General features: G+C 36.7%; 3 protein-coding genes across 8 annotated transcripts in view; 1 reads left to right on the top strand and 2 right to left on the bottom strand.

Annotated features, from left to right (window-relative positions):
• si:dkey-24p1.1 overlaps positions 1–2923 on the top strand; it is a 38014-nt gene extending 35091 nt beyond the window's left edge. For all 6 annotated transcript variants that reach the window (XM_073923076.1, XM_073923075.1, XM_073923073.1 and 3 more), the window contains 1 exon segment: positions 2400–2923. In XM_073923076.1, coding sequence (XP_073779177.1) covers positions 2400–2639 — 240 coding nt within the window. In that variant the 3' untranslated portion in view covers positions 2640–2923.
• Positions 2924–3041: 118 nt separating this feature from the next.
• LOC141377909 (sialoadhesin-like) lies at positions 3042–14073 on the bottom strand. Its single transcript, XM_073923977.1, has 9 exons — positions 13899–14073; positions 13682–13722; positions 10550–10906; positions 10179–10466; positions 9804–10097; positions 9554–9668; positions 6455–6523; positions 6288–6306; positions 3042–6201 (listed from the first exon to the last, which is right to left on the bottom strand). Exons 2-9 carry the CDS (start codon positions 13716–13718, stop codon positions 6139–6141), a joined length of 1242 nt encoding a protein of 413 aa, XP_073780078.1. The 5' UTR covers positions 13719–13722; positions 13899–14073; the 3' UTR covers positions 3042–6138.
• Positions 14074–16481: 2408 nt separating this feature from the next.
• LOC137487702 (uncharacterized) lies at positions 16482–25539 on the bottom strand. Its single transcript, XM_068213643.2, has 9 exons — positions 25166–25539; positions 22605–22645; positions 22062–22442; positions 21684–21971; positions 21304–21597; positions 21001–21112; positions 17307–17372; positions 17178–17196; positions 16482–17049 (listed from the first exon to the last, which is right to left on the bottom strand). The coding sequence occupies exons 2-9, from the start codon at positions 22639–22641 to the stop codon at positions 16981–16983; spliced, it is 1266 nt and encodes a 421-aa protein (XP_068069744.2). The 5' UTR covers positions 22642–22645; positions 25166–25539; the 3' UTR covers positions 16482–16980.

The following is a 25539-nucleotide window of genomic DNA, read 5'->3' as shown; positions in this document are numbered from 1 at the left end:
TTAATTAACCACTAAACTGCTTTTTATTGTTATTTTTTAGCTGCAAAAATGTTCCTGATTGTATAATGAGGGCTAAGCATATTTTATATAACGCTATACTCATACAGAAATCCAATATATGGCCAGATAAATTATAGATAATATATCTGAACATGTACAAATTTGTAATTTGAAATGGTTGGAAAAATATACAAGCAGTCATTAATGCAATATTTTAAAAGATATGTTGCATATGCAGTCAAGCCCGAAATTATCCAAACTCTGAAAAGTCTTTTTTTTATTTGTGATAAATCATTTTAATATTGATGATCATATATTGATGACTGACAATTAAAAATTGATGTTATAGATTGATTAAGGTTTTGCTAAGGTAAAGATCAAATGCATTATAATCAGGGTATTACAGGCATGTGTAATCTACTGGTTGTTTATGATTCAAGGAGCTGTAGAGAAATTCTTATCTAAAACATTGTAACACTTGTGGTTTTTAAACACTTGTGGTCTTTAAAACCACCTGTGAGCACATCCTTGTGATCCTTTTGCTCACAGAGGCTGTCTGTGTGTAAACCAATCATTCTCCGTAGAATTAAAGCAAATAAAAAACAAACTATATGACTTTGTTCACTTTCAATCTTCACATTAAAATATATTATTTGCCATTACATATTCAAACAGCAACCTTTGTTTTTGTTTTTGTTTTTTGACTGAAAATGACCCAGGCTTCTACCAAAACACATTAAGACAATGTCCAAGAGGCATCATTGTGGGAAAAAAGATATATTTATATTTTATATATATATATATATATATATATATATATATATATATATATATATATATATATATATATATATATATATATATATATATATTTATATATAGACTTTGCCAGGGGTATGAATAATTTCAGGCTTTACTGTCTGACTTATATTTGGTATATTTAAAGAGCCCATATTATGGGTTTTTGAAAATTCCCCTCTATGTAGTGTGTAACACAGCTCTAAGTGAAGTGGAGTATCCAGCTAAGGCTTAAATCTGTTAGTGTACTGTGTTAAAAACGGTTGATTCATCTAAAAAAGAGTCGACTCATAGTGCTTCAAACGAGTCGCCTTGATACGGATTCATTAGGTGTTTCGCCATGACGTACGAACGAAACCAAGTTATTCACGTGCACGCGCAAACCCGGGAGATTTCAAACCTGAGGCCCCGCCCTCTGACGCAGAAACCGAGACACACACACACACACACACACACACACACACACACACACACACACAAACATGCCGGTCGATTGAAGTCACACTGCAGATGGATATATTGAGTCTCTACCCAAAGATGAAACCTCAGCATTATAGCCAAGCAGTTGGAAACTACTGGAAACTTCTGGAAGCTACATGCTACAAAGAATACTTCATCAGCGTTTGTTAAAGGAAGGATCAGTAACTTACTGATAGACGTCAGGATGGGTTTCTTCCTCCATTTCTCAAGTGTAAGTACGTGCGATTAAAGTTGCCTAGTTGACTCTAGCTTGCAAATGTATTTAGTTGTGATTTGTTACTTGTAACCGCGTGTACTGTATCAGGTTAACTGGCTATATTCTCTTATCGTGTGCAAAGTCACGTTAAAAACGCGACGCGTGCTGCGTTAACGGAGCTCCGTGGACGGGGAGTAACGTTAGTGTGTGTGTCTGTGTGTGCGTGCGCGCGCTGTCGTCCGGAGGTGTGTGTGTTTGTGTGTGCGTGTGTGCGCGCGCGTTGTCGTCCGGAGCAGGGTTAAGTGCGTGTGTGTGTGTGTGTGTGAGTGTGTGTGTGTGTGTGTGTGTGTGTCTGTGAAAAGAGCAGAGTGAGAAGCTAGGAGATCTCCTCAACTGTTTTTGGAGTTTTTGCTCAATAAAATAGTTAGTCGTCTGTATTTTCAAGTCCATAGTCTGTATTTACATTGACCCACTGGCAGCTAAAATCCACGCCTACACTATCGAGCGTGTATGAACTGTGATTACTTTTATATTGCTGATTAGCTGTTTGGCATTTCATTCTCTGACTGAAGGCAGTCGACCAATCGCAACAGACTGTCATCGGTCCAATCAGCGCAGATTAGCTTCGCGCTAAGGAGGGGTTTGGGAACAAATGAATCACTGGACGATTCATACAGGAGTCGCTGGGATAATTAGGTAAAAATAAATGCAGATTATAAGACCATGAAAGTGTTTTTTGACCTTGCATGCATATTAAACTGTTGTTGGAGACCCTTACAACCAAGATATGACCCTATTTCATGTATAATATGGGCTCTTTAAAATCCACATATGAACCTCTATGTAATTTATTGCATATTACCATATATCAAATTTCTTTGCGAGTACTGACAGTCTATGTTTTACTAATTCTTTCTCCTCCTAGAGTTCCCAGGCAGAAAATTCTGATTATGAGAATGTTTCTTCTGCATGTGCGCCAAAACTTCCACTTACAAATATGGAGTGGGAGTCTGATACCAGCGAAGAAGAAGAAGTGAATTACTCTACTGTCTCTTGTTCAACCAAACCTGCTGTTAAAGAGGTCAAACCCAACCAGAAGAGGCATTTTAGCAGTTCAAGCTCCGATGAAGATGACAGAACTGAATATTCAGACATTAAAACGTAAAGCAGAGTTTCCAGATCAAGTATTAAAACCTTAAGCTGTTTTGTTGCCACATGTTTATGATGTTTTAAAGTGATAATTTTTAAAAACAAACAAACAAAAAAAAAACATGATTTTATAAGTGATTTCTAAGTTTTTCTTTTGTAAAATAATACAATATTGAATTGTTCATGAGTTATGCTTGATATAAATAATAACATTTGACAGTGTGTATCAATGTGGAATGTATTGTGTGATGCTTGCAAAGCTTCCATAACCTTTAATAAACATCTGCATTTGCCAATGTAGAATACATTTACTGAATTATTGAACAATCCAAGCTGAAAACATTTAACTAGTTGCATACATTTCTATGCATAAAATACACGAGTGTGATGCATGTAACAAGAAACCTTAAATAAATTACTAGCAAATGAAATTTATTATTTTTGTGATAATTAAAAACATAAGAATATATAGACATCAGTTAAGCACAACTGGTCCACAATTTTATACCAAAAGCAGAGAGTAAAAGATAGAGAAACATGTCAAAAATAAAAAGATTCACAAATGCTAAATGAACAAAACTATATGGTTCAATTATATCTAAAAAGTAAAAATACCATAAAACAAAAGCACATAGTATAAAAGTATGTTAAGCATTAATATGTTTAAGGTTTGAGTCCTTAATACAGTGCATCCGGAAAGTATTCATAGCGATTCACTTTTTCCACATTTTTTATGTTACAATCTTATTCCAAAATGTATTAAATTAATTTATTTCCTCAAAACTCTGCACACAGTACCCCATAATGACAATGTGAAAAAATATTTTTAGAAATCGTTGTAATTTTATCAAAAATAAAAAAGCTAAAAAATCACATGTACATTAGTATTGACAGCCTTTGCCGTGAAGCTCTAAAATAAGCTCAGTGGGTACATTCTGTTTTCTCTGATCATTCTTGAGACGTTTCAGCAGCTTAAGTGGAGTTCACCTGTGTTAAAGGGCCATGAAACCCCCTCGTTTCAGCAGGGTGTTTTCACACCTCTACTTTGGAAAAAGTCAGCAAAGTGGGCGTGTCCAGCTCTGTTTAGGGGGGAGTGTCAGAGGAACTAAAGTGGGAGGGTGTGGGAGTGTGTATTTGGGCACGAGCGAGTTTCAGAGTCAAAATACACACACAGGAGAAAGTGATGGTGTTTAACCTACATGGACATCTGTAGTCGAATTATTTGTCAAATTATTAAATGGTGGACTTTAACTGCAGTTTGGCTCTTTCATTCAGGGAATTCAGTCATCTCCCTCGCGACAAACGAGATATTTGATTCGAGGAACTGCTGTAAGCGTGTATTTTTCATGCAATGTTTGATACCGCACGGCGAATGAGAGAAAAAAACCTCCGCATTTCCCAGAAACTTAGATGCACACGGCAGGTAGTGTCAGAAAGCCGCGTGTGTTATTCCGGTCACAAGATGTGGTAAAAACCCTACACTAGGTTAAAGTTTGGTTGTAGTGCTAACATGTTTACACTCGGTGCAATAGTTAACTTAGTTCGATACGAACAAATTGAATAAACAAAGAGCACTGGTCGCTCACTTACCAAATCTGTAGAGACAGGACAATCACCAGCAACTAGAGCCGCGTCTTTATGAAGAGAAGACTACAAGCGAATCCGGATCTCAGCATTTGCAGATGAGAACAGCTCTCAGGTAAACAATGTTCATCCTTAGACACGTAAGTTATTGTTGTCAAGTGCCGCGTACACTGTTAATTCACACGTGAGTCTGAGCTCTCACAGAGAGAAAATGAAAACAAAACTTAACGGCAGCAAACTATAAAAGCAACACTTCACGCTTGTTTTGCCAACACAACGTGGCGTCTCTGTCGTGTAAACACAGTGATAGTAATGAATATTAATGAAGTTGCACAATAGAGCGCGCTGATTGGTTTGAACCAAGCCTTACTCATGCATTAATGCATCACACTGTAAGACGTAATAAGACTCACTCTGGCACAGACGCCCAGTCTGCACGCTGGAATACACGCTATTATGTCATGACCGTGACGCAGCTTCAAAAATTCGTTTCAAACCGGAAGTAGGAATTTGCTTGAAATAACGCAAAAACAACCAATTTACACTTTTTAGTGAAATATAGGTGTCCTAATAGTGTTTTTAGCAGTGTGGGACACATATACGACTGTCAAGAGCTAAAAAAATGTGTTTTGGTGTTTCGTGACCCTTTAAATTCAGTTGATTAGACATGATTTGAAAAGGCATAGACCTGGCTATGTAAGTTCCCAGGGTTGACAGTGCATGGCAAAGCATAAACCAAGCATTAAGACAAAGAAATTGTCTGTAGACCTCCGAGACAGGATTGTCTCGAAGCACAAGACTGGGGAAGGTTACAGAAAAATAACCACAGTGGCCTCCATCATCTGAAAGTGGAAAATGTTTGGAAAACTTCCTAGAGCTCGCTGGCCATCTAAGCTGAGTGATTGGGAGAGAAGAGTCTTAGTCTGGGAGGTGATCAATAACCTGATGGTCACTTTGTCTGAGCTCCAGCGTTCTGTGGAGAGAGAGAACCTTACATAAGGACAACCATCTGTGCAGCAATTCACCAATCAGGCCTGTTTGGTAGAGTGGCCAGATGAAAGCCACTCCCAGCCTGGAATTTGCCAAAAGGCATCTAAAGGACTCTCAGACCACAAGAAACAAAATTCTCTGGTCTGATGAGACTAAAATTGAACTCTTTCGATTGAATGCCAGGCGTTACTTTTTGAGAAAACCAGGCACAGCTCATCACCAGGCTAAAACTATCCTAACTAACTATAGTGAAGCATGGTGGTGGCAGCATCATGCTGTGGGGATGTTTTTCAGCAGCAGGAACTGGAAGACTAGTCAGGATAGAGAAAAAGATGAATGCAGAAATGTACAGAGACATCCTGAATTAAAACCTGCTTCAGAGTGCTCTTGACCTCAGACAGGGGTGATCTTCCAGCAGGACAATGACCTAAAGCACACCGCCAAAATATCAATGCAGTGGCTTCACAACAACTCGGTGAATGTTCTTGAGTGGCCCAGCCAGAGCACAGACCTAAATCCTATTGAACATTGGGGGAGATCTGAAAATTGATGTACACCGTCATTTCCTATCCAACCTGAAAAGAGCTTTAGAGGTACTGCAAAGAGGAATGGGCAAAAATTCCCAAAGACAGGTGTGCCAAGCTTGTGGCATCATATTCAAAAAGACTTGAGGCTGTAATTGCTGCCAAATGTGCATCAACAAAGTATTGAGCAAAGGCTGTGAATACTTATGTACATGTAGTTTTTCGGGGGTTTTATTTGTAATAAATTTGCATTTGCAATAAGGCTGTAACATAAAAAAAAAAAATGGAAAAGGTGAAGCGCTATGAATACTTTTCAGATGCACTGTATGCATAAGAAATGTTTATTATTATTGCTTTGTTGATAATGTTAATCTTTATCTAAAATGCTGATGTGGGGTCATTTCTACTGTTTGCTCATCAGACATTTCCATACATGCTGATGTCTTCCAAGTTGATGTATAAATCTTCATTATCTTTACTCTAGATGAAATATTTAAGGAGGAACAAAGTCAGTTGTGAATATATTTCAGTATAGAGTTTAATAATATTAGCAGAAAAATACTCACTGAGTGGGATTTTGGATGTCTGATGTGCAATGGGGAAAAATAATGGTTATTTCGTTTAAAACATACTTAGTTATTTATGCAAACTAAAACATGAGTAGTGTAAAAACTGAGCATCCACTTATTTAAAAAAGCTTTCAGAAATGTAAATATGTTTAAAAGTGCTGTACCTCTTTGATGACGGTGTGTGGGGTTTGGATAAAGGATTGTTTTCATACACAGCACTTTCATTTTTTGGCCTGGGAACAGAGGGTGTGAAGAAGGAAAACATGTTGAGAGGTCTGATAATCAACCCCCTTTTTTATCCTTTTTGTTTGATTTCTTCATTTTATTAATGCTTTATTAACGCTTATCAACCTTATGATTTCTGCATATTGACTAAAAGTGATGAACATCACAGCATCAGATCAGTCTTTTACACCAACTTTTGAATGTAAGTATATCACATTATTGTCAAAAACAAGTGACAAGAAAGCAACAGAATAACAAATGACATTGTATTTTGATAAACACCACTTGCTTTATCGCATTCAGTGAACATCTACATACATAGCCAAATATATGGCATATTATTATCATACCTGTCAACATTGGGATGTGAAAATATGGGATATGCCCACCATAATAAGGGATATCTCTTTAAATTCTCATTAACCTTTTCTTCATTCTATAATTTACACATTCTGAATAAAAAACAATGTATGAATCTCATTTATTTGGATTTTTCGTTTGATTACATTAAATAACAGAGGTGTCACTTTAAAAAATGCATGAAATTGCTTCAAATCAGAATCAGTTTGGGAAACAGTGTTTATATATCACTATGGAGTGCGTCAGCTGACAGTCACGCACTGCTATATGACTGTTTCGAGGATTGCATAGGAGGAGCGACCTGTAATGAAAAGGGAATCTCGCCGTTTTTATATTTATTTCAAAGTGTTTTCATGCCTAAATAAAATTAAAGCACAGAACAGACTCACATTTAAGAGCAAGGGGTGGCCCCTGGTGGTTCGGCAGTATGGGTTGAGTATAGGGAGGATCGGTTTTTTAATGTTTATTGCCACCCTTCATAGGAAGACTGAAAATATGGGAGAAATACAGGAAAATACCTTTACAGGATGATAGCCGGATAGAACTATAAAATACAGGAGAATCCTGGGAAAAACGGATTATTATTACCAAATACTAATTACTCATAACTACCACGGGCATAAAATCTACACAATTAGTAAATCTTAAAACCACTTAATGCCTTTACTGTGATTAATGTCACTATTGCTTGATGGATCTGGTGAAAAGGCTGTCAGCAATTAAAATGCTGAATTTAAAGATGCTTATGCTTGGTAGTAAATTAAAGTCAATTCAAGACTCAAATACAGGAGCATTTTCTTGGGGCGAATGACATGCAGTTGAGGCAAATTCCACAGGTTCACGTCACACGATCCATCTTCTCTGCGAGTTCAAAAACCTCAACTGGAATGGAACTTTCATGTGAAGCAAAAAACATCTTGTAAGTGATGTAGAGAGAACAACACGATGCTTCACTGTTTGGTTTGAACCCAGCATTAGATATTTAAATCTAGGTTATTGAAGACCTAAATATGTAATAATAATTGAGAAACATCCAAGCTGATTAATCACTCCACAAAAACTCCAGAGCCAGTTTAACAGACTGAAATCAGCTTCTTTAAATCAAGTCCTATTTATAGTATAGTCAGGGGTGGTTCTAGTTTAAATGGCATTCTGGGCAAACCACCCCATACGGACGCCCTTCCAGCCCCAACCCAGTTCTGGCCAATATACCGCTCAATATTATTATTATTATACAATTATTATTTAAAATAAATAACAGAAATAAATTGTAAATGTAACTGGAAAACAATGCAAAGACTCAACTGGAGTGATATGCAAAGAACTTAAGAAATATTTTACATGAATATTAATGACAATTCTATAGAATACAAAAAAAAAAAAAAAAAACATGTTTTATGGAATTATCTGTTGTCTTTGACCCGACTCATGGCTGAGAAAGTCTCACCTCCCTGACTCATTATCCCTTATTTCTGCTTCATAGCCATGCTTAGAGAAAATAAAATCATCATCATGTAAACTTTAGCATGCCGACACCTCTGCAAAAAAGTTACACCAGTTACTCCGGTTTCACAGCACATAGATGGATGTATTTTATTGGTGTGACTGTAAACGATCAGGATTCATACCAGGGGTCCATTCTTCAGACCTCACTAAAATGATCTAAGATGATTTGGCAGATCCTGGATCTGTTCATCTTGATAACTGATCTCTGGCTAATTTGGTTCTTCAAACAAGTTCGCAAATCAGATTAAAATGTCCGGATGAACTGATCTGAGATCACTGCGTGTGTTGTGACGGACAGATCTATCGATCCTCGAAATCATGATCAGCAATGCAATGATTGGCTGACGGCACAGCAGCATAATGACATCATCTGATTAATGTTTAATTGTCCATGTGCACAAAATTGCATAAAATTAGCCGTAAACGATTTGTTAAATATGACACGCAATAACTTCCCACATTTGTTGTGAGCTGTAGGCTTTACACTTACAAATATATATATATATAGTTAAAAATATTTACTATTTTCCAAAGTGTATATATCTACTGTAAGAAAACATCAGCATTTAGTACATACTTTCAGTATTATCTTTACTTAACTGACCCGATCTAATCCTGTTTATTTGAAATGAACCTGCTCCCAAGTAGGTTTGAGCTACCAGAACTGTTGCTATGACGACAAGTCTCAGGTGAGTTTTGAAGAACGAAACAATCCTGGATCATATCAAATCATCAATATCCAAATCCAGCTAATTAAGTAATCCACGTACGAAGAACGGACCCCAGGAGCAGAACAGTGAATGAAGTGCGGAGGAATAATTTTCTACATGCGTGCGTCAGTTTGATTTCACCAGCGTTGTTTCGGCTGCACATAGAGAGAAACAAGCATGCGCTTGCAGAATACGCTAAATGTGAATGGCCCCCAACATCTTTATTCTGGAATTAAAACTCAAAATTAATATACTTGCATAAAGTAAATGGTATCACAAAGCTTTTACTGGGGCTTGTTTTTTTTTTTCCTCATCGTCACCGTCTCCCCGTGCCGCCCCCCGCAAGATGCCGCCCTGGACGATTGCCCATATTGCCCATGCCTAAATCTGCCCCTGCTAATAGTTGAAAATTGTGGCTAATAAAATGAATCAATAAATATTAGCCTACACCTGAATATTTACCTGTGATGCTTCTTGCATATGATGACTCCAACAAGTATGCATGTGAAGATGAACACAAGTGAGGGCGTTACAATGTAAAGACCAATAGTCTTCAGTCTAATGATCATCTTTACTGCTTTACGAAAAGAAATAAAAGGATGAGTCATTATTATTAGAACAAATTAAAGATATAATCAGACATCACAAAGGCTCTGCAATAATGCATTTAACATGAGAATATTACACGTTGACAACAATGCTAATTACTTACATGACACATGTAAAACTACAATTTCTGTGATGTTTCCTCCTAAAAATTCTGCAGAGCAGATCAGTTTCTTTCCATGGTCTGCTTTTGCTCCCAGAACGGTTATGGTGGAATAAGCGACTCGATCTGAACCAGAAAGTGTCTTTTTCCTCTCTGAGACCTGCATGTTCTCGTAGTTCCATGTGATGGTTGGATTCTCCTTCTGACAGGAATGGTGGACGGTACAATTGAAGTTCTGTGCGACGCCCTCAGTGACATCTGCTATTTCAGGCTCAATCGTGATGCTTTGATGAACACCTGAAATTTAACATTATGGGTTTGTGTAGGATCTTAATGAAAATATTTAAATAATGCAATTCTGCAATGCATTTTACTCACATAATGCACTTTTGTCTTTTGCAGCGGATGTGTTTATGCCACCATGATGTGTTACTGAACACTCAAAAACTGTGTTTTCTGTCTTTACAACACCTGTATGTGTCAGAGTGATTCTGCACTGACCGTCTTCATTACACTCTTCACTTATTTCATCAAATCCTTCAACACCGTTCAGAGTGATGTTTGGTTTGCTGTATGGACACGTGTGGGAAGCTGAACATGTTACTGTGATCTTGTCCCCCATCTTCTCTCCTCCGGAAATACTGATGCTGGGCAATTGGGGGTGTGCTAAAAACAGAATAAATTACACAATTAGGCAGCACATTCTCACAACAAGGTCAGGAGCCATGAATAGAAAAACATCTACATACTGTTAACAAAGACTGTAGAAGTGACTTCATACAATTTGTTTAAGTTAATTTCTGTGTATAATTTCTCTCCATGATGGGACTGTTCCAGGTTTCTGATCAGCAGACTACAATCACCACTTGAGTTTCCATATAAATCAGTTTTTCCTCTGAACTTATCAATGACTTTATTCTCTTCCAAAGGATCATAAACTAAGGGATAACCTCTATGGACCCACTGATACCACACAACTCTTAGGTTTTTGGGTGCATTTGGTCTAAAGTTGAAAGAACATGGAATCACCAGACAGGAACCCTTGAGGCCATGAATTGTTTTTGGCATTCTCACTTGCACTCCTAAAGCACCAAACAGTAGGACACCTGTAAGACAAAAGTTTGAGTTAATAATCATTGTGTGTTGTTCATTGAGCTGGTAATTTCAGTAAAACACTCTATAGCTCTCTAGTACTTGGTTTGTATTTTGCAAGTTTCAATATATTGTCTGGTGCTGTAAACAAATGGTGTAAAATGTACGGCAGTTGAATAATATATGTCAACATGGATAATATTTTTTGCATCATTCTACTAGTGTGGCCCATGCAATTTTATTAATAAATTACATACATTCTCTGGCAATCCTAACTCTTCACACAAAAGCCATTTTGACTGGCAAAATATTTAATCAGAATGGGTGAATTATAAACGACTGCAAGCTTACTTAAGTTTTCTGGAAGAAAAACTAACTACATATTTAGTCACAACCATGTCTACAGCCTTTAATTATAAAATTCTTTTTGACTCAAGTGGTCTATCACTTACACCAAAAGCTATTTTTGCTTGAGCAGTGTCTGGGCAGATTAAAACACCTCCTTGAGACACCTAAGAGTTTTTCTAATTGTTTTTTTTTTTTTTGCTGATCTACTTTTCACTGAGAGATGATGTAACAAATCGGTTATTTTTTGTTATTCTCCTGTTGCGCTCAACAAACAACCAAATGAACAGAGAAGGGTCTCATGACCTTTAGGTTAACTTTCTCCAAATTTCAGGAGGTAAAATATTGACTCATGCTGACACTGCAAACCTTAAATTTGTGCTTTGCAATCAGCAATAATGTGCCCTTAGCTGAGAGAGAAGGTGGGCCTGATCAACCCACACTTCTCTCTTACCTAATAGGCCAACCTTTGGCCAGCACCCAAACATTGGAAGCTCAGCAGAGGGATAAGTGCATCGGCCGGCATTCTCAGACTCCAGTCTTTCAAGAGGAAAATGAGGGCAGGTCTCTGGGATTGTATATTGCATCGAATGCTTGGGGTTTCATTATCTGTCTTTTGTTTATGTAATCCCTATTTATCCCTTATTAAACTATTATAATGACACTATATTATCCATAACCAACAGAAGATAAAAATAGTAGTTAAAAGTTACAAAAACAACAACATGCAAATAAAAAACCATCGATCTTTGAATAATAATTTTTTTTTCTTAGGGTTGGTGTGTTTAACGTTAGATTAACAACACAGCAATAGTGCCAGCTGCAGCAGACGGATGTTTGTAGCACCAGAATAAACTTTGACACCTTCATGGCAATAAAATGCATTAAAAATAAATACAGGACACAAGTGAACATTGAATATGATCTCTGAGGGGTGGACTCCAAAATTAAAACAAGACTGAAAACGTTGTGCCCACCAGTCTCTATTAGTGAGGTTAATATTAAACAAATTATTAAATGCCTATAAAATTATAAGGTTGTTAGACTGTTGCATTTTTTTGTGGTCAATATGCTTGTGTTTATATAGGCGTATTATTGTGTGTGCAACGTTTGTATATTTATAACCATTTCTAATGAATGAAGAGGTTGCGAGTCACTTGCATTGTTATTTTTGGGGTCACAGGCTGAAATGTTTAGGAATCCCTGGTGTAAATAACAGGTACACCGACAGCATCCTTTCTTATTTTTTTAATTTAACTGAATTATAAAACATTCTTGAACCTTTGCACATACAGTATTTTACAAAATAATGATTAAGGATAATCTGCACAATTGCTTGAAATATTCTTTAAGAATGTAGAATGAATAGGACATACAGGACTTTAAATAACTTCATATAATTTGTAAAATTTCCTGCCTGTGGATGATTTTGTGTAGCACAAATTATGTACATTTATATAAATTACACATTAAACAGGCCCATAGCCACGGGAGTTCGGGTAGTTCGTAAGACCCATCCCTCACTGACAAAGGTGCAAAATTTGTCCCATACAAGAGCTAATGTCATATTTTGCCTGCTACGACATCATAAATACTGAAAATAACCCATCGAAAAAAAGGCTTTAAGCCCAAGTGGAGTCCTCTGTTGGCTGTCGATTTAGTTTGACTTTAGATAATCGTTTTCGTTAAATGCAAACAATTATAATACCTACTGTATTATTGTAAAATATAGAAAACATTTTACAGGTAACTTTTATTCTAAATCTTGGAGCTTCATCTTGATGTAAAAATGACCAATAAAAATGTGTGAAGCACCAAAAGCGACCCAAGTTAAAATTAATTTTAATACTAATTTGGCTATTGTTTTTATCCATGAAATTTCAATCATACTTTTTTTTAATCTATAGGCTATCATGAATCTCTACATTATTTTTATCATTAAATATATTAAATGTTCTGGTCAGTTTGTTATTTGCCTATAACAAATGACAATAGACTACTTTTTTTTTTTTTTTAACTTTCACAGATTCCGATTTTATTTTTTTCTAATGAAATATAATGTAATAAATTTATATTTAATATTTTATATATATATATATATATATATATATATATATATATATATATATATATATGTGTGTGTGTTTTTCATATTTCTTCATTCTAAATGTTTACGAAATTTTTGGTACATCAAAATGTGTGATTATTTTGAATACGAAACTGACGCATGCAATATTTTATGCGTAAAAAAAAAAAGGTGATTAAAATGTCACTAAAAAGCAATGTTTACAATAAATAGAAAATGAGGTGAATAACTGCAAAAATGACCACTTTTTATGGAAAAAAAGAACCACCTCTTTCACAGGGCTGGTAGCGGGTCTGTAAAATGCACATCAAAAGAGCACGCCCAAAACATGCCTAAAAGAGAAAACACTTCACTGTACCTTGGAGAAGTAAATGAAGTAAAAGCGCTGCTTTCATATTCCTGGGTTAAAAACAACAAAAACCAAAATTAACTGTGGGTAAAATAAATTTACTAACATTCTGTTCAATTAACACCAATGTGTTAATCATACTGCAGTTTTTCATAATAATGTAATTTTCTTTATACCAGTCTTTTTAAAAAGCATGTTAACACGTATCAAACGTTTTCATTCTTACCTCCTCAGTAGTTCTTTGCAGAGGAATGATAAAATAACTTGTTGCTCTGAAGTCAAAGGTGAAAGATGAAGCTCAGTACATTTATTGTTGTAAAGCTCAAGCCCAGCAAAAAGATTAAGATCTTGGTCACGTCAAATGTCAGAGCTCCTCATGTCAGTCCACTTGCGCTGACACTGCAGTCAAACATAGTATTTCCTGACTAGAACACAGTTTCTGACTACAGGGTCTGTTATAGGACCCTCTTGAAACACAAGAGGTAAATTCACAAGTATAATACTTCACAGTTATTCATTATTTTTGGAACTTGTTATTGTGACTGAATGGATTTATGTTTTAACTGCATTTTAAAGACAAGTATACGCTCTTAGTTGATGTACGCTCTTAGTTTTAGAAGAAAACTTTTTTTTTTTAATTTGCTAAGCCACAAACATAAAAAAAAAAAAAAAAAGTTAATAACGGTCGCCTTCAAAAAAGATTGTAGCCAAAAAATATTATAGCACTTTATAAATAGGTATTAGTTATTATTAGTTAATGTATTTCATATCATGAAATACTGTACAATACATTTAATACAATATTCATATTTGTCAACATTAATGAAAATACAGTCATTGTTTATTATTTTTAACTCATTCAGTGCACTAATGCTAAAAAAAAAAAAAACTAATGCTAAAAAACAACTTGAATTTTAATAGTTCATAAATAAATGTTAAACTATGATTATTAAATGCTTTACATATGTTTTTCATTCTTAGTTTCTCTCAGTAAATGCATTTATTAACATTAACTAGTGGAACATTATTGTAATGTGTGACCAAAATACAGTAGCTCAAGGCACTCAATAACATTATATTCCTTTTAGTTCAGTCTATGTAACCACCTCAGAAATGGAAGAGAAAAGAAGTTTTGTAGAACACATATTGGTTTGTTTTTAAGGGAAAAAAATCCTCAAAGCTTCAAACGTCCAATGCACTCTTAGTTCATTGTCTTTTTTTTTTTTTTTTTTAAAGAAATCCACAGTGTATGCAACGTCTTCCAATAAATAATACCAGTTCGTCTTCTACAAAATTAAGCTGCTCATTTCAACTTTAATGGACATCCATTTTGAGGCAATATTTCACAATAAATCCAGCACAGGCTTGTTGGAAATATGTGGTTTAGCCTACATTTTTGTAAAACAGAACAAACACATTTAAACATACAAAACAGTAGCCTATGTTTGACAGCAACTGTTTCTGATGTGATTTAGCAGCTTACACGCTTGTTTTCTTTTTCTGTGGTGAGAGCATAATTTAAGTAGAACTATGATGTGTCCCAATTCACATACTATCCATCCTAAATAGTCTACAGGTGAAAAGAGTAAATAAACTACAAACATGGTGGACACGCGAGACCAGCTGTCAAGTAGAGGCTTTGGTTAAGATGTTTGTATGACTGTTAATTAAAATCTAGCCAACTGGAACATATTTAAATTGCGTATTCTGTGTTATATTTCATCTGCAACAACAATACTGAACTTATATAAAGATGTGTTTGGACATATATTTAATAATTATCCGAAGACCTGATAAGATTTCTCTGCATAAAAGACAAGTAAATGGCAGATTACAGATAACCTGCAGTTGCTTCTCCAAAAAGGTTGGTAAATAAATATGACAGAAATGTGGATGATGTGTGGATGATTGACAGTCACAGGCCTATATTTGGTTTATATTCAGCCCACATCCCTCAATAAAGTTTGGTTTTTGGCCCTTTATAAAAAAGGTTCGGGCATTCCTATATGTACTAGGCTACAGTATGTTTCTTCTAAGTTTGACCGTAATGCTACTTTTTAAAACCCCTTTATGTTCCACTAACTAGGGGTCATAACATTCAACAATTATGCAGTAATTATGCATGCTATATCTCGCCTGCCTCATAATGGAAAAGGCTAAATGAATCATTATTAGTGCCGAAAACACAACAAAATATAACACACTGATATACACACAGAGAGCAGCATTTACAGCGGATCTTTCAATATTGTGGTGATATTAACGTACTGTAAACTAAGTAACTTAGAAATCATTTTGACTAAGGTCTGTCTTTAAACACTGTAAGAGTACTGCTGTCCATACGAACTATAACTTTGCCATCTGAATGAACAAAGAAAGGGCACTGATTGCACACACCGAATCTGTAGACAGGACAATCAACACATACTGCTGCTTTTTTTAAAGGAGACAAGCAGCAAATCCAGTTTTGGCTGGGCTCCCTGCCTGCCTAGGCTGGTCAAGCTGGTCTTAGCTGGTCATCTCCAAGCCTGACCAGCTAAGATCAGGTTGGAAATGGCTGGAAACTAGCCTGGAAATGGCCAAAACCCCTCTAAAACCAGCCTGGTTGACCAGCTAAAACCAGCCAACCAGCCTAGTCTAGTTTAAGCTGTTTTTTTCAGTAGGGATACAGTTTACCGGAAGCGCTAAACCCAGGTTACTGCCAAATTAAAGTCCTATTAGCATGCTTTGACATATACCCTATTCCGCTGTGACAAACTCTGAAATGGAGACAAACCAAAGGAAAATGAATGAATGAATTTGCCACTGTAAAGGGATTCATGAACTTTAATCAAGCTGAGAAAATCTTACAAGTTGCATAAACATATGAATACAAATGTGGCATACGTTTAATGTAAAACTGTATGCAAATACATTTTTGTAAATAAAATTTGAGTTAACATAAAAAAAACATAACGATTAAATAGCTATAGTAACAACAATTAACTCACAAAAGTGATATATGATACACAATACAACATGTACTGTAGCAATACAATTAAATAGGATTCAACTGTAGGATATTTAAAACTCAGATGCAAAAGTATTTTCTTTAACACAAGCTCAATTTGTAATGATACATTCAATGATGTATAGTCTAGTATATATTATCTAAAGCCTATAGGTAGACTGTAGAAGATTACTCTAAGCTTAAATGTGATATTTAGCATGCATAAAAAGCTATTTTATCTGAGCTATTTTAAAACATTAGTAATCAATTCGACAACCCTTCAATAAGCACATTTTGGTTGTTTTGATGTCTAGAATGTTTATCGGTCATTTTCATAGATGTCGAGTTCTTCCATGTTGTTGTAATTAGCCTCATAATCATTACTACCCTAAAATAAAGATTCAAGAAAGACAGTGTCAGGCAACATTCACAAAACAAATTGACAACACAGAGCCAGAGTATGTTTTCTGCTGTGCAATACATTAATAATATGAATAAAAAGATAATAATACTCACACGTCTGGATTTTGGCTCACTGAGAGGCAAGGGGAAATATTAAATTGTTATGTTTATTGCATTTACACAATAAATATATATAATTTTGTGAACATTTTGACTGGAATGTGTTAAATTGCTATACTGTACCTTTTTGGTGACGGCATGTAAGGTTTGAAAGGTTTGTTTCCTGGCACTGTACTTGTATCTTTTGACCTGAGAACAGTTGTGTGTTAGAAAAGCAAAGTGATTCTTTAAATGTTTGTAACAGAGTTAAACCCCCCTCCTCTGAACCCGAAAAGGTGCTCTAGCAACAGATGCCGGAGGACATGGTCTTTAGCCCCCTTGTTAGAGCAACCAACTCTCATGTGGAGAGTTGCCTGTTCAATCCCAGCTCGGAGCTGGTTGGATGGTGTAGGACTCTTGGGGTTACATTGGTGCCGTGACCAGGATGGGACTGAGATTTAGGGGTGTGAGTGTAACAGAGGTCAACTAGTGAAATGCTGTGCAGTGAAACCCATACCTGCCAACATTTGTCCCTAGATATCCGGGAGATTGGGGCGGTTGGGTTTGGGGGTGCAGTGTCTGAATAACATTGTTGAATAACTGGTGCAAAGGTCAGTTAAGATGTCAACGTGATGAAAGAGGGTGTTATGAGAGATAAGCATGGACATATGGGTGTGAATGTATTCACTGATGATTGCAAGTACCCATATGAGCCTGAGTTATTAGATTCAGTGGTTGTTATCTGGAAATAACATATCTTAGAATGTTGCAGCCAACCAATCAGAGTCATGCATTCCAGACAGTCATGCAATAATGTCTCATAACAACCCCCTAGATCAAGGATCATCAAACTTGTTCATGGAGGGCCGGTGTCCTGCAGATTTTAGCTCCAACTAATCAAACACACCTGAACAAGCTAATCAAGGTCTTATTAGGTAAACTTGAAACACCCAGGCAGGTGTTTTGAGGCAAGTTAGACCTAAACCCTGCAGGGACACCGGCCCTCCAGGAGCAAGATTGGTGACCCCTGCCCTAGATGTACATTATCCCCTACTTATTACACGGCTGTCTGGAATACTTTGATTGGTCAGTTGCGACAATCCAAGGTACATTATTCTAAAGTAACAACTACTAAATAATTCATCCAGGAACTTGGAATCATCTTGACCATTAGTGAAAATATTCACATACATATTCTTACCTACAATAGTATCTGGATGCAGACTTGGATTTGCAAGCTGAGATTGCATATCTCAAAGATGCAATGTCAGACACAATGCACTCAATGAGGCTAGTGACGTCACTGTGAAGGGTAGGGTTAGGTGGGTGCATTAAAAAGCACTGCATGCACCTCAGATTGCAACTGCAGCAAGTCTGCATTCAGACCTCTCTCCTTATATTCACATTCATATGTATCTGCTTTTCTGTCACGCCATAGTTTTTGACTGTTCGGTGCCGCCTTGTGACTGAATAATACACAGGTTAGTATATACTACATTTAGCTGTTTTAGTTTCTGTCAGCTTTGTGTTTTTGACTGTTTGACGCCGTCTTGTGACTGAATAATGCACAGATTAGCGTACACTGCATTTAGCTGTTTTAGTTTCTGTCAGGTTTGCGTTTTCGACTGTTTGGTGCCGTCTTGTGACTGAATCATGCACAGGTTAATGTATACTCCATTCAGCTGTTTTAGTTTCTGTCTGGTTTGTGTTTTTGACTGTTCGATGCCGTCTTGTGACTGAATCATGCACAGGTTAGTGTACACTGCATTCAGCTGTTTTAGTTTCTGTCTGGTTTGTGTTTTTGACTGTTTGACGCCGTCTTGTGAGTGAATCATGCACAGGTTAGTGTACACTGCATTCAGCTGTTTTAGTTTCTGTCTGGTTTGCGTTTTTGACTGTTTGATGCCGTCTTGTGACTGAATCATGCACAGGTTAGTGTATACTCCATTCTGTTGTTTTAGTTTCTGTCAGCTTTGCTTTTTTGACTGGTGCCGTCTTGTGACTGAATCATGCACAGGTTAATGTATACTCCATTCTGTTGTTTTAGTTTCTGTCAGGTTTGTGTTTTTGACTGTTTGACGCCGTCTTGTGACTGAATCATGCACAGGTTAGTGTACACTGCATTCAGCTGTTTTAGTTTCTGTCTGGTTTGCGTTTTTGACAGTTTGATGCCGTCTTGTGACTGAATCATGCACAGGTTAGTGTACACTGCATTCAGCTGTTTTAGTTTCTGTCTGGTTTGCGTTATTGACTGTTTGATGCCGTCTTGTGACTGAATCATGCACAGGTTAGTGTACACTGCATTCAGCTGTTTTAGTTTCTGTCTGGTTTGCGTTATTGACTGTTTGATGCCGTCTTGTGACTGAATCATGCACAGGTTAGTGTATACTCCATTCTGTTGTTTTAGTTTCTGTCAGCTTTGCTTTTTTGACTGGTGCCGTCTTGTGACTGAATCATGCACAGGTTAATGTATACTCCATTCTGTTGTTTTAGTTTCTGTCTGGTTTGTGTTTTTGACTGTTTGACGCCGTCTTGTGACTGAATCATGCACAGGTTAGTGTACACTGCATTCAGCTGTTTTAGTTTCTGTCTGGTTTGCGTTTTTGACAGTTTGATGCCGTCTTGTGACTGAATCATGCACAGGTTAGTGTACACTGCATTCAGCTGTTTTAGTTTCTGTCAGGCTTGCGTTTTTGACTGTTTGATGCTGTCTTGTGACTGAATCATGCACAGGTTAGTGTATACTCCATTCTGTTGTTTTAGTTTCTGTCAGCTTTGCTTTTTTGACTGGTGCCGTCTTGTGACTGAATCATGCACAGGTTAATGTATACTCCATTCTGTTGTTTTAGTTTCTGTCAGGTTTGTGTTTTTGACTGTTTGACGCCGTCTTGTGAGTGAATCATGCACAGGTTAGTGTACACTGCATTCAGCTGTTTTAGTTTCTGTCTGGTTTGCGTTTTTGACTGTTTGATGCCGTCTTGTGACTGAATCATGCACAGGTTAGTGTATACTCCATTCTGTTGTTTTAGTTTCTGTCAGCTTTGCTTTTTTGACTGGTGCCGTCTTGTGACTGAATAATGTGCAGGTTAGTGTACACTCCATTCAGCTGTTTTAGTTTCTGTCAGCTTTGTGTTATTGACTGTTTGGACTGTGTGGCCAGAGGAGAAATGGTCATGCCCAACTGAGCCTTGTTTCTCTCAAGGTTTTTTAATTCTCCAATTTTGCCAATTGGTAAAGGTTTTTCCATGCTGCTGTTGCCACTGGCTTGCATGGTTTGGGATCTGTAGAGCTGTGCATTGATGGATTTGCTCTTTAGTGTTCGGACTCTCGGTAGTGATTAATAAACCACACTGAATTGAGCTAAACTGAACTGAACTTAAACACTGAAAACTTAACTACACTATCTTAATTTATTATGATCTTCTTTGTGAAGCTGCTTTGACACAATCTACATTGCAAAAGCGCTATAGAAATAAATGTGAATTGAATTTAATGTTTTCACAGAATAAAACTCTTCAGTTTTATACACACTGTAAGATAAATGTAGGGTTCCACACAATTCACTCAAGTTGTGCCAACACAAATTGGTTAAGTGGATTGAACATAAAACAATTAATTTTTCACCAACAAATTCTTGTTTCAGCTCATTTTAAAACAGCACTCTACTTTATGCTGACCTTCTGATAAGCCTGTCAGGCTTTCTTCTGCAATAACAACCTCCTGAATATACTTTATCCCTAAACTGTCATGTGACCATTAGCAACATCTTTACATCGAAGGGCGACTGTTAAAAATGTTTTCAAATAGCCTGTCTAAGGGAATATACACAAAGAGTTACCTGCGTTGCCTCTTGCATATGATGACTACAGCAAGTACACAAGCCAGCAGGAACACAAGTGAGGGTGTTAGGATGTAAAGACCAGTAGTCTTCAGCACATCGAGCATCGCGTCTGTTTCATTAGGAAAGTTAATCATTATTACTACACAACTAATAGACGTATAACAACTGGTTTAAAATGCATAGCAATGAAACATAAGCTATAGTGAAAATTTGATGATTAGATGCACCACTAGTTTTAGAGTGTAATATAATCAGTAGAAAACAATATACTTTATGATAAGACATGGAGAGAGCACTTACGTTGCAAATATAAGACAACAGATGCTGTGATATTTCCTCCAGAAAATGCTGCTGAGCAGATCAGTTTCCTCCCATGGTCTTCTTTTGCCCCCAGAAATGTTATGGTGGAATAGGCGACTCGATCAAAATCAGAAAGTGTTTTTGTCCCCTCTGAGACCTGCATGTTCTCGTAGTTCCATGTGATGGTTGGATTCTCTTTCTGACAGAAGTGGTGGACGGTACAAGTGAAGTTCTGTTCAACATCTTCAGTGACATCTGCTATTTCTGGCTCAATTGTTATTTTTTGATGAACACCTAAAATTCGATTAAATCTTGTAACAGGTCCAACATTTAATGTGTAGTAACATCTCACAAACTGGTTTATATTTCTTTTTACTCACATTCTGAACTTTGTCTTTTTGTAGCTGTCACTGTTGTGCCACCATGATGTGTTACTGAGCACTCAAAAGTTGTGTTTTCTGCCTTTATGACAGCTGAGCGTGTCAGAGTGATTCTGCACTGGCCGTCTTCATTACACTCACCATTTGTTTGGTCAGATCCTTCAATACCGTTCAGAGTGATGTTTGGTTTGCTGTATGGGCACGCGTGGGAAGCTGAACATGTTACTCTGATCTTGTCCCCTATCTTCTCTCCTCCAGAAATACTAATGCTTGGCGGCTGTGCACTCACTACAAATTGAATGATTGTCACAATTAGACAACACTCTCTGATTAACAAGATACGCAGAAGCAAATAAAAATGTTAAAGTATTGACATACCATCAACAAAGATTGTAGAGGTGACATCATAAAATGCAAAAGTGCGCCATCCAACATTTTCAGGGTCAATCCATGCGTATATTTTCTCTCCATGATGGGACTGTTCCAGGTTTCTGATCAGCAGACTGCAAGCACCACTTGAGTTTCCATATAAATCAGTTTTTCCTCTGAACTTGTCAATTACTTTATTTGCATTTGAAGGATCACAGACTAAAGGATAACCTCTAGAGACCCACTGATACCACACAACTCTGTTTGGCTTTGTGGGTGGGTGTAATGTAAAGCTGAAAGAACATGGAATCACCAGACAGGAACCTTTGAGGCCATGAATTGTTTTTGGCATTTTCACTTCCCAACATAAAGCACTAAACAGCAGAACACCTGAGGGACAAAAGCCGAAGAAGTGTCAACTGGACAGGAAGATTCAACTGAACCGCAGTAAATGTGTATGCAGGAATAGTTGTTATGATATGATATGATAAAGTTAAATCTTGTAATTTATTGTGACAGAAAATTCCTGAAAGAGCAAGGCAGATACTGTACCTTGAAAAAGTAAACGAAGCAAAAGCGATGCATTCATGATTCTGAGTTAAAATGTGAACAAAAAACAAGGTTAATTGTTAATATTGAATGAATCATTTCCTGCATCACTTAAAGGGACAGTTCACTCAAAATTAATTTACAATCAAAACCGAGTTTCTTTTTCTTCTGTTGAACACAAAAGTAGATATTTTGAAAAATGCTGGTTGCTGGCACCCATTGACTTACGTAGATATTTTTTTTTCTGTCTTTTATGAAAGTTCAATGAGGGACAGCAACCATTGTTTAAAATATATTCTTTTGTGAAGAAAAACACATGAGGGGAATCAATTGTTTTATTTAGATTTTTGGGTGAGCTCTCCATTTAACAGTTCATTATATCAGCTATCCACATTTTTTCCATATGCTTTTCCCAAATTAGGTAGTTACATTTTTTTAAGGGGATCCCAGGCCAGCTGAGAAACAGCTGTCTAGCTGCCCTCCAGTGTGTCCTGGGTCTTGCCCGAGGCCTCCTCCCGGTGGGACATGCCTGGAACACCTCCCTAGGTAGGCATCCAGGAGGCATCCAAAACAGATGCCCAAGCCACCTTAGCTGACTTCTCTCAATGTGGAGAAGCAGCAGCTCTACTCTGAGCTTTTCCTGGGAGACACAGCTCCTCACCCTATCTATAAGGGTGTGCCCTGCCACCCTGCAAAGGAAACTCATTTCTCATGTTTGCATTCGAGATCTTGTCCATTCGGTCATGACCCCAAGCTCATGACCATAGGTGAGAGTAGGAACGTGTATTGCCTGGAAAATTGAAACACACATACTAATAATTTAGCTTACCCAATTCACCTACAGTGCGTGTCTTTAGACTGTGGGGGATACTGGAGCACCCAGAGGAAACCCAGGCAAGCACGGGGAGAACATGCAAACCGAGGCTCGAACCAGCACCCTTTGCAATAAACTTGCTTTGCAAAATTAATAATTTGTAAAGATTGGAAGCAACATTATCCTTCTTTCTCAAGCACTGAACATCTAAAACTAAATTTAAAATGTGAAAATTATAGTTACTTTTGACTCTGAGTTAAAGTTCGACAAGCAATTAAATTCAGTCGTCAAAAGTGGTTTCTATCAATTAAGGAACATTGACAAATTAAAGCATTTTCTGTCTTCTAAAGAGCTGGAAAGCATCATTAATGTTTTTAATATGTCCAGATTGGACTACTGTAATTCTTTGTATTCAGGAGTTTCACAGGTATCAATTGCACGCCTGCAGCTGGTTCAAAATGCAGCTGCTATAGGCTTTTAACTGGGACAAAAAAAAAATTCTAGTATCTCACCAGTTTTATCATCTCTTCACCGGCTCCCAGTCCAATTTAGGATTCAATATAAGTTATTGCTACTTGTTTTTAAAAGTTTGAATGTTCTGGCACCTATTTACATCTCTGAGCTTCTTCACTGGCACACTTCATTGAGGCCAATCAGGTCGGAAAACAAGTTTCAGCTAGTTGTCCCCCAAAAACGGTTGAAATCAAAAGGTGACAGGGCTTTTTCTGCTGCAGTCGCCCGACTGTGGCATGGTCTGCCTTTACATATCACGTCATGTTCTTCACTTGGTGCTTTTATGTCTCATCTAAAAAATCTTCTGTCTCTTTCCTTTTGATTGCAATTAATTTTAATCTGTTTTATATATTTTGCTTATTTTTATATATAGGTATAGATTTTGTATATGCTGGTCTTTTTGTAAAGCACTTTGGTCAGTATCTGTCGTTTTTAAATGTGCTCTAAAAGTAAAGCAAACAAACGAACATAAAAAAAGATCTGAAGAAATTAAAGCATCATCAGACTATTTGTAACACCAAAATCTCCAATGAGTAAATGTTTTAGCAGATATACTCTATGCGTAATGTCAGGGCTATTATTAAGCTTCTTTGCACCCTAGCACGATTACTATTTTCACACCCTCCTCTCATACCGGAATGGCTGGTTCGGCCACAGTCCGGCGTCTAGCTGTCAAATCAGAGGGGTTATGCTTATACATACAGTTTTAGCTAATGTTTGTGTCCTTTTCAAAATTGGCTTTTGATAAATATTAAGTTTATTGAATTAATTACACTATTTATTGAATATGATTATAATTTGCACCCAGGATACATTATATTTACTCTGTGACTATTAGAAACAGGAAGCACCACTATAATTTACACCATACAAATATACCAACCCTGTAACAATGAAAAATAAGTGGATAACAGTTGCATTTAACTATGAACATGTCACATAAAAAAATCATCCAGTAATTAGAGGAAAATGTTATTTACCTTTGTTTTTCTTTCATAAATTTGCTTTACTTAGCTGCCTTACCTATTTTGAATATTTATTAGCTATAAGTACTGGAATAATAGTTTGTCAAAGCTATTGTATAAGCACTGAAAGACAGTTGTTTTTAGCTGCACTGCACTTTGATGGTATACAATGATATACAAACTTAAAGTTTATTAAAGTTATCTTGAGTAGAGGGTTTATAAACCACAAATACTGTAACAACCATAAAGGAAAATAATTAAGACACCCTTACCTTCTCAGTAGTCCTTTGTAGTGAATTTGGAATAGCAGATTGCAAAATAAAAGAAGTGAAAGAAAGGCAGAGAGTGTTATTGGTAAAGCTCAACCCTGTAAAAATGATTTCCTTGATATTATTGCAGGCCAGAGTGCATCACACCAAGTCACTTGCTGTGACGCTTGTGGTGCAGTGACAAAGTGGTCAAATATAGTATTTCCTGACAAGAACACTGATGTTTGTGACTGACAAGAAGGACATTTTTAAGACCTCTATAAAACACAAATGGTACATTTTAAAGCCTGTGTGTTACTATCTCAGTTTTGAGTTGGTTTAAATTTCCAGCAAGTTTAAACAAGATCATCTACTAATTGTTCTTGGTTTCACACAAT

The sequence above is a fragment of the Danio rerio genome, chromosome 15 (assembly GCF_049306965.1).
Source record: "Danio rerio strain Tuebingen ecotype United States chromosome 15, GRCz12tu, whole genome shotgun sequence".
In the NCBI taxonomy this organism is placed as follows: Eukaryota; Metazoa; Chordata; class Actinopteri; order Cypriniformes; family Danionidae; genus Danio; species Danio rerio.
This window is presented reverse-complemented; position numbering and strand designations above follow the sequence as displayed.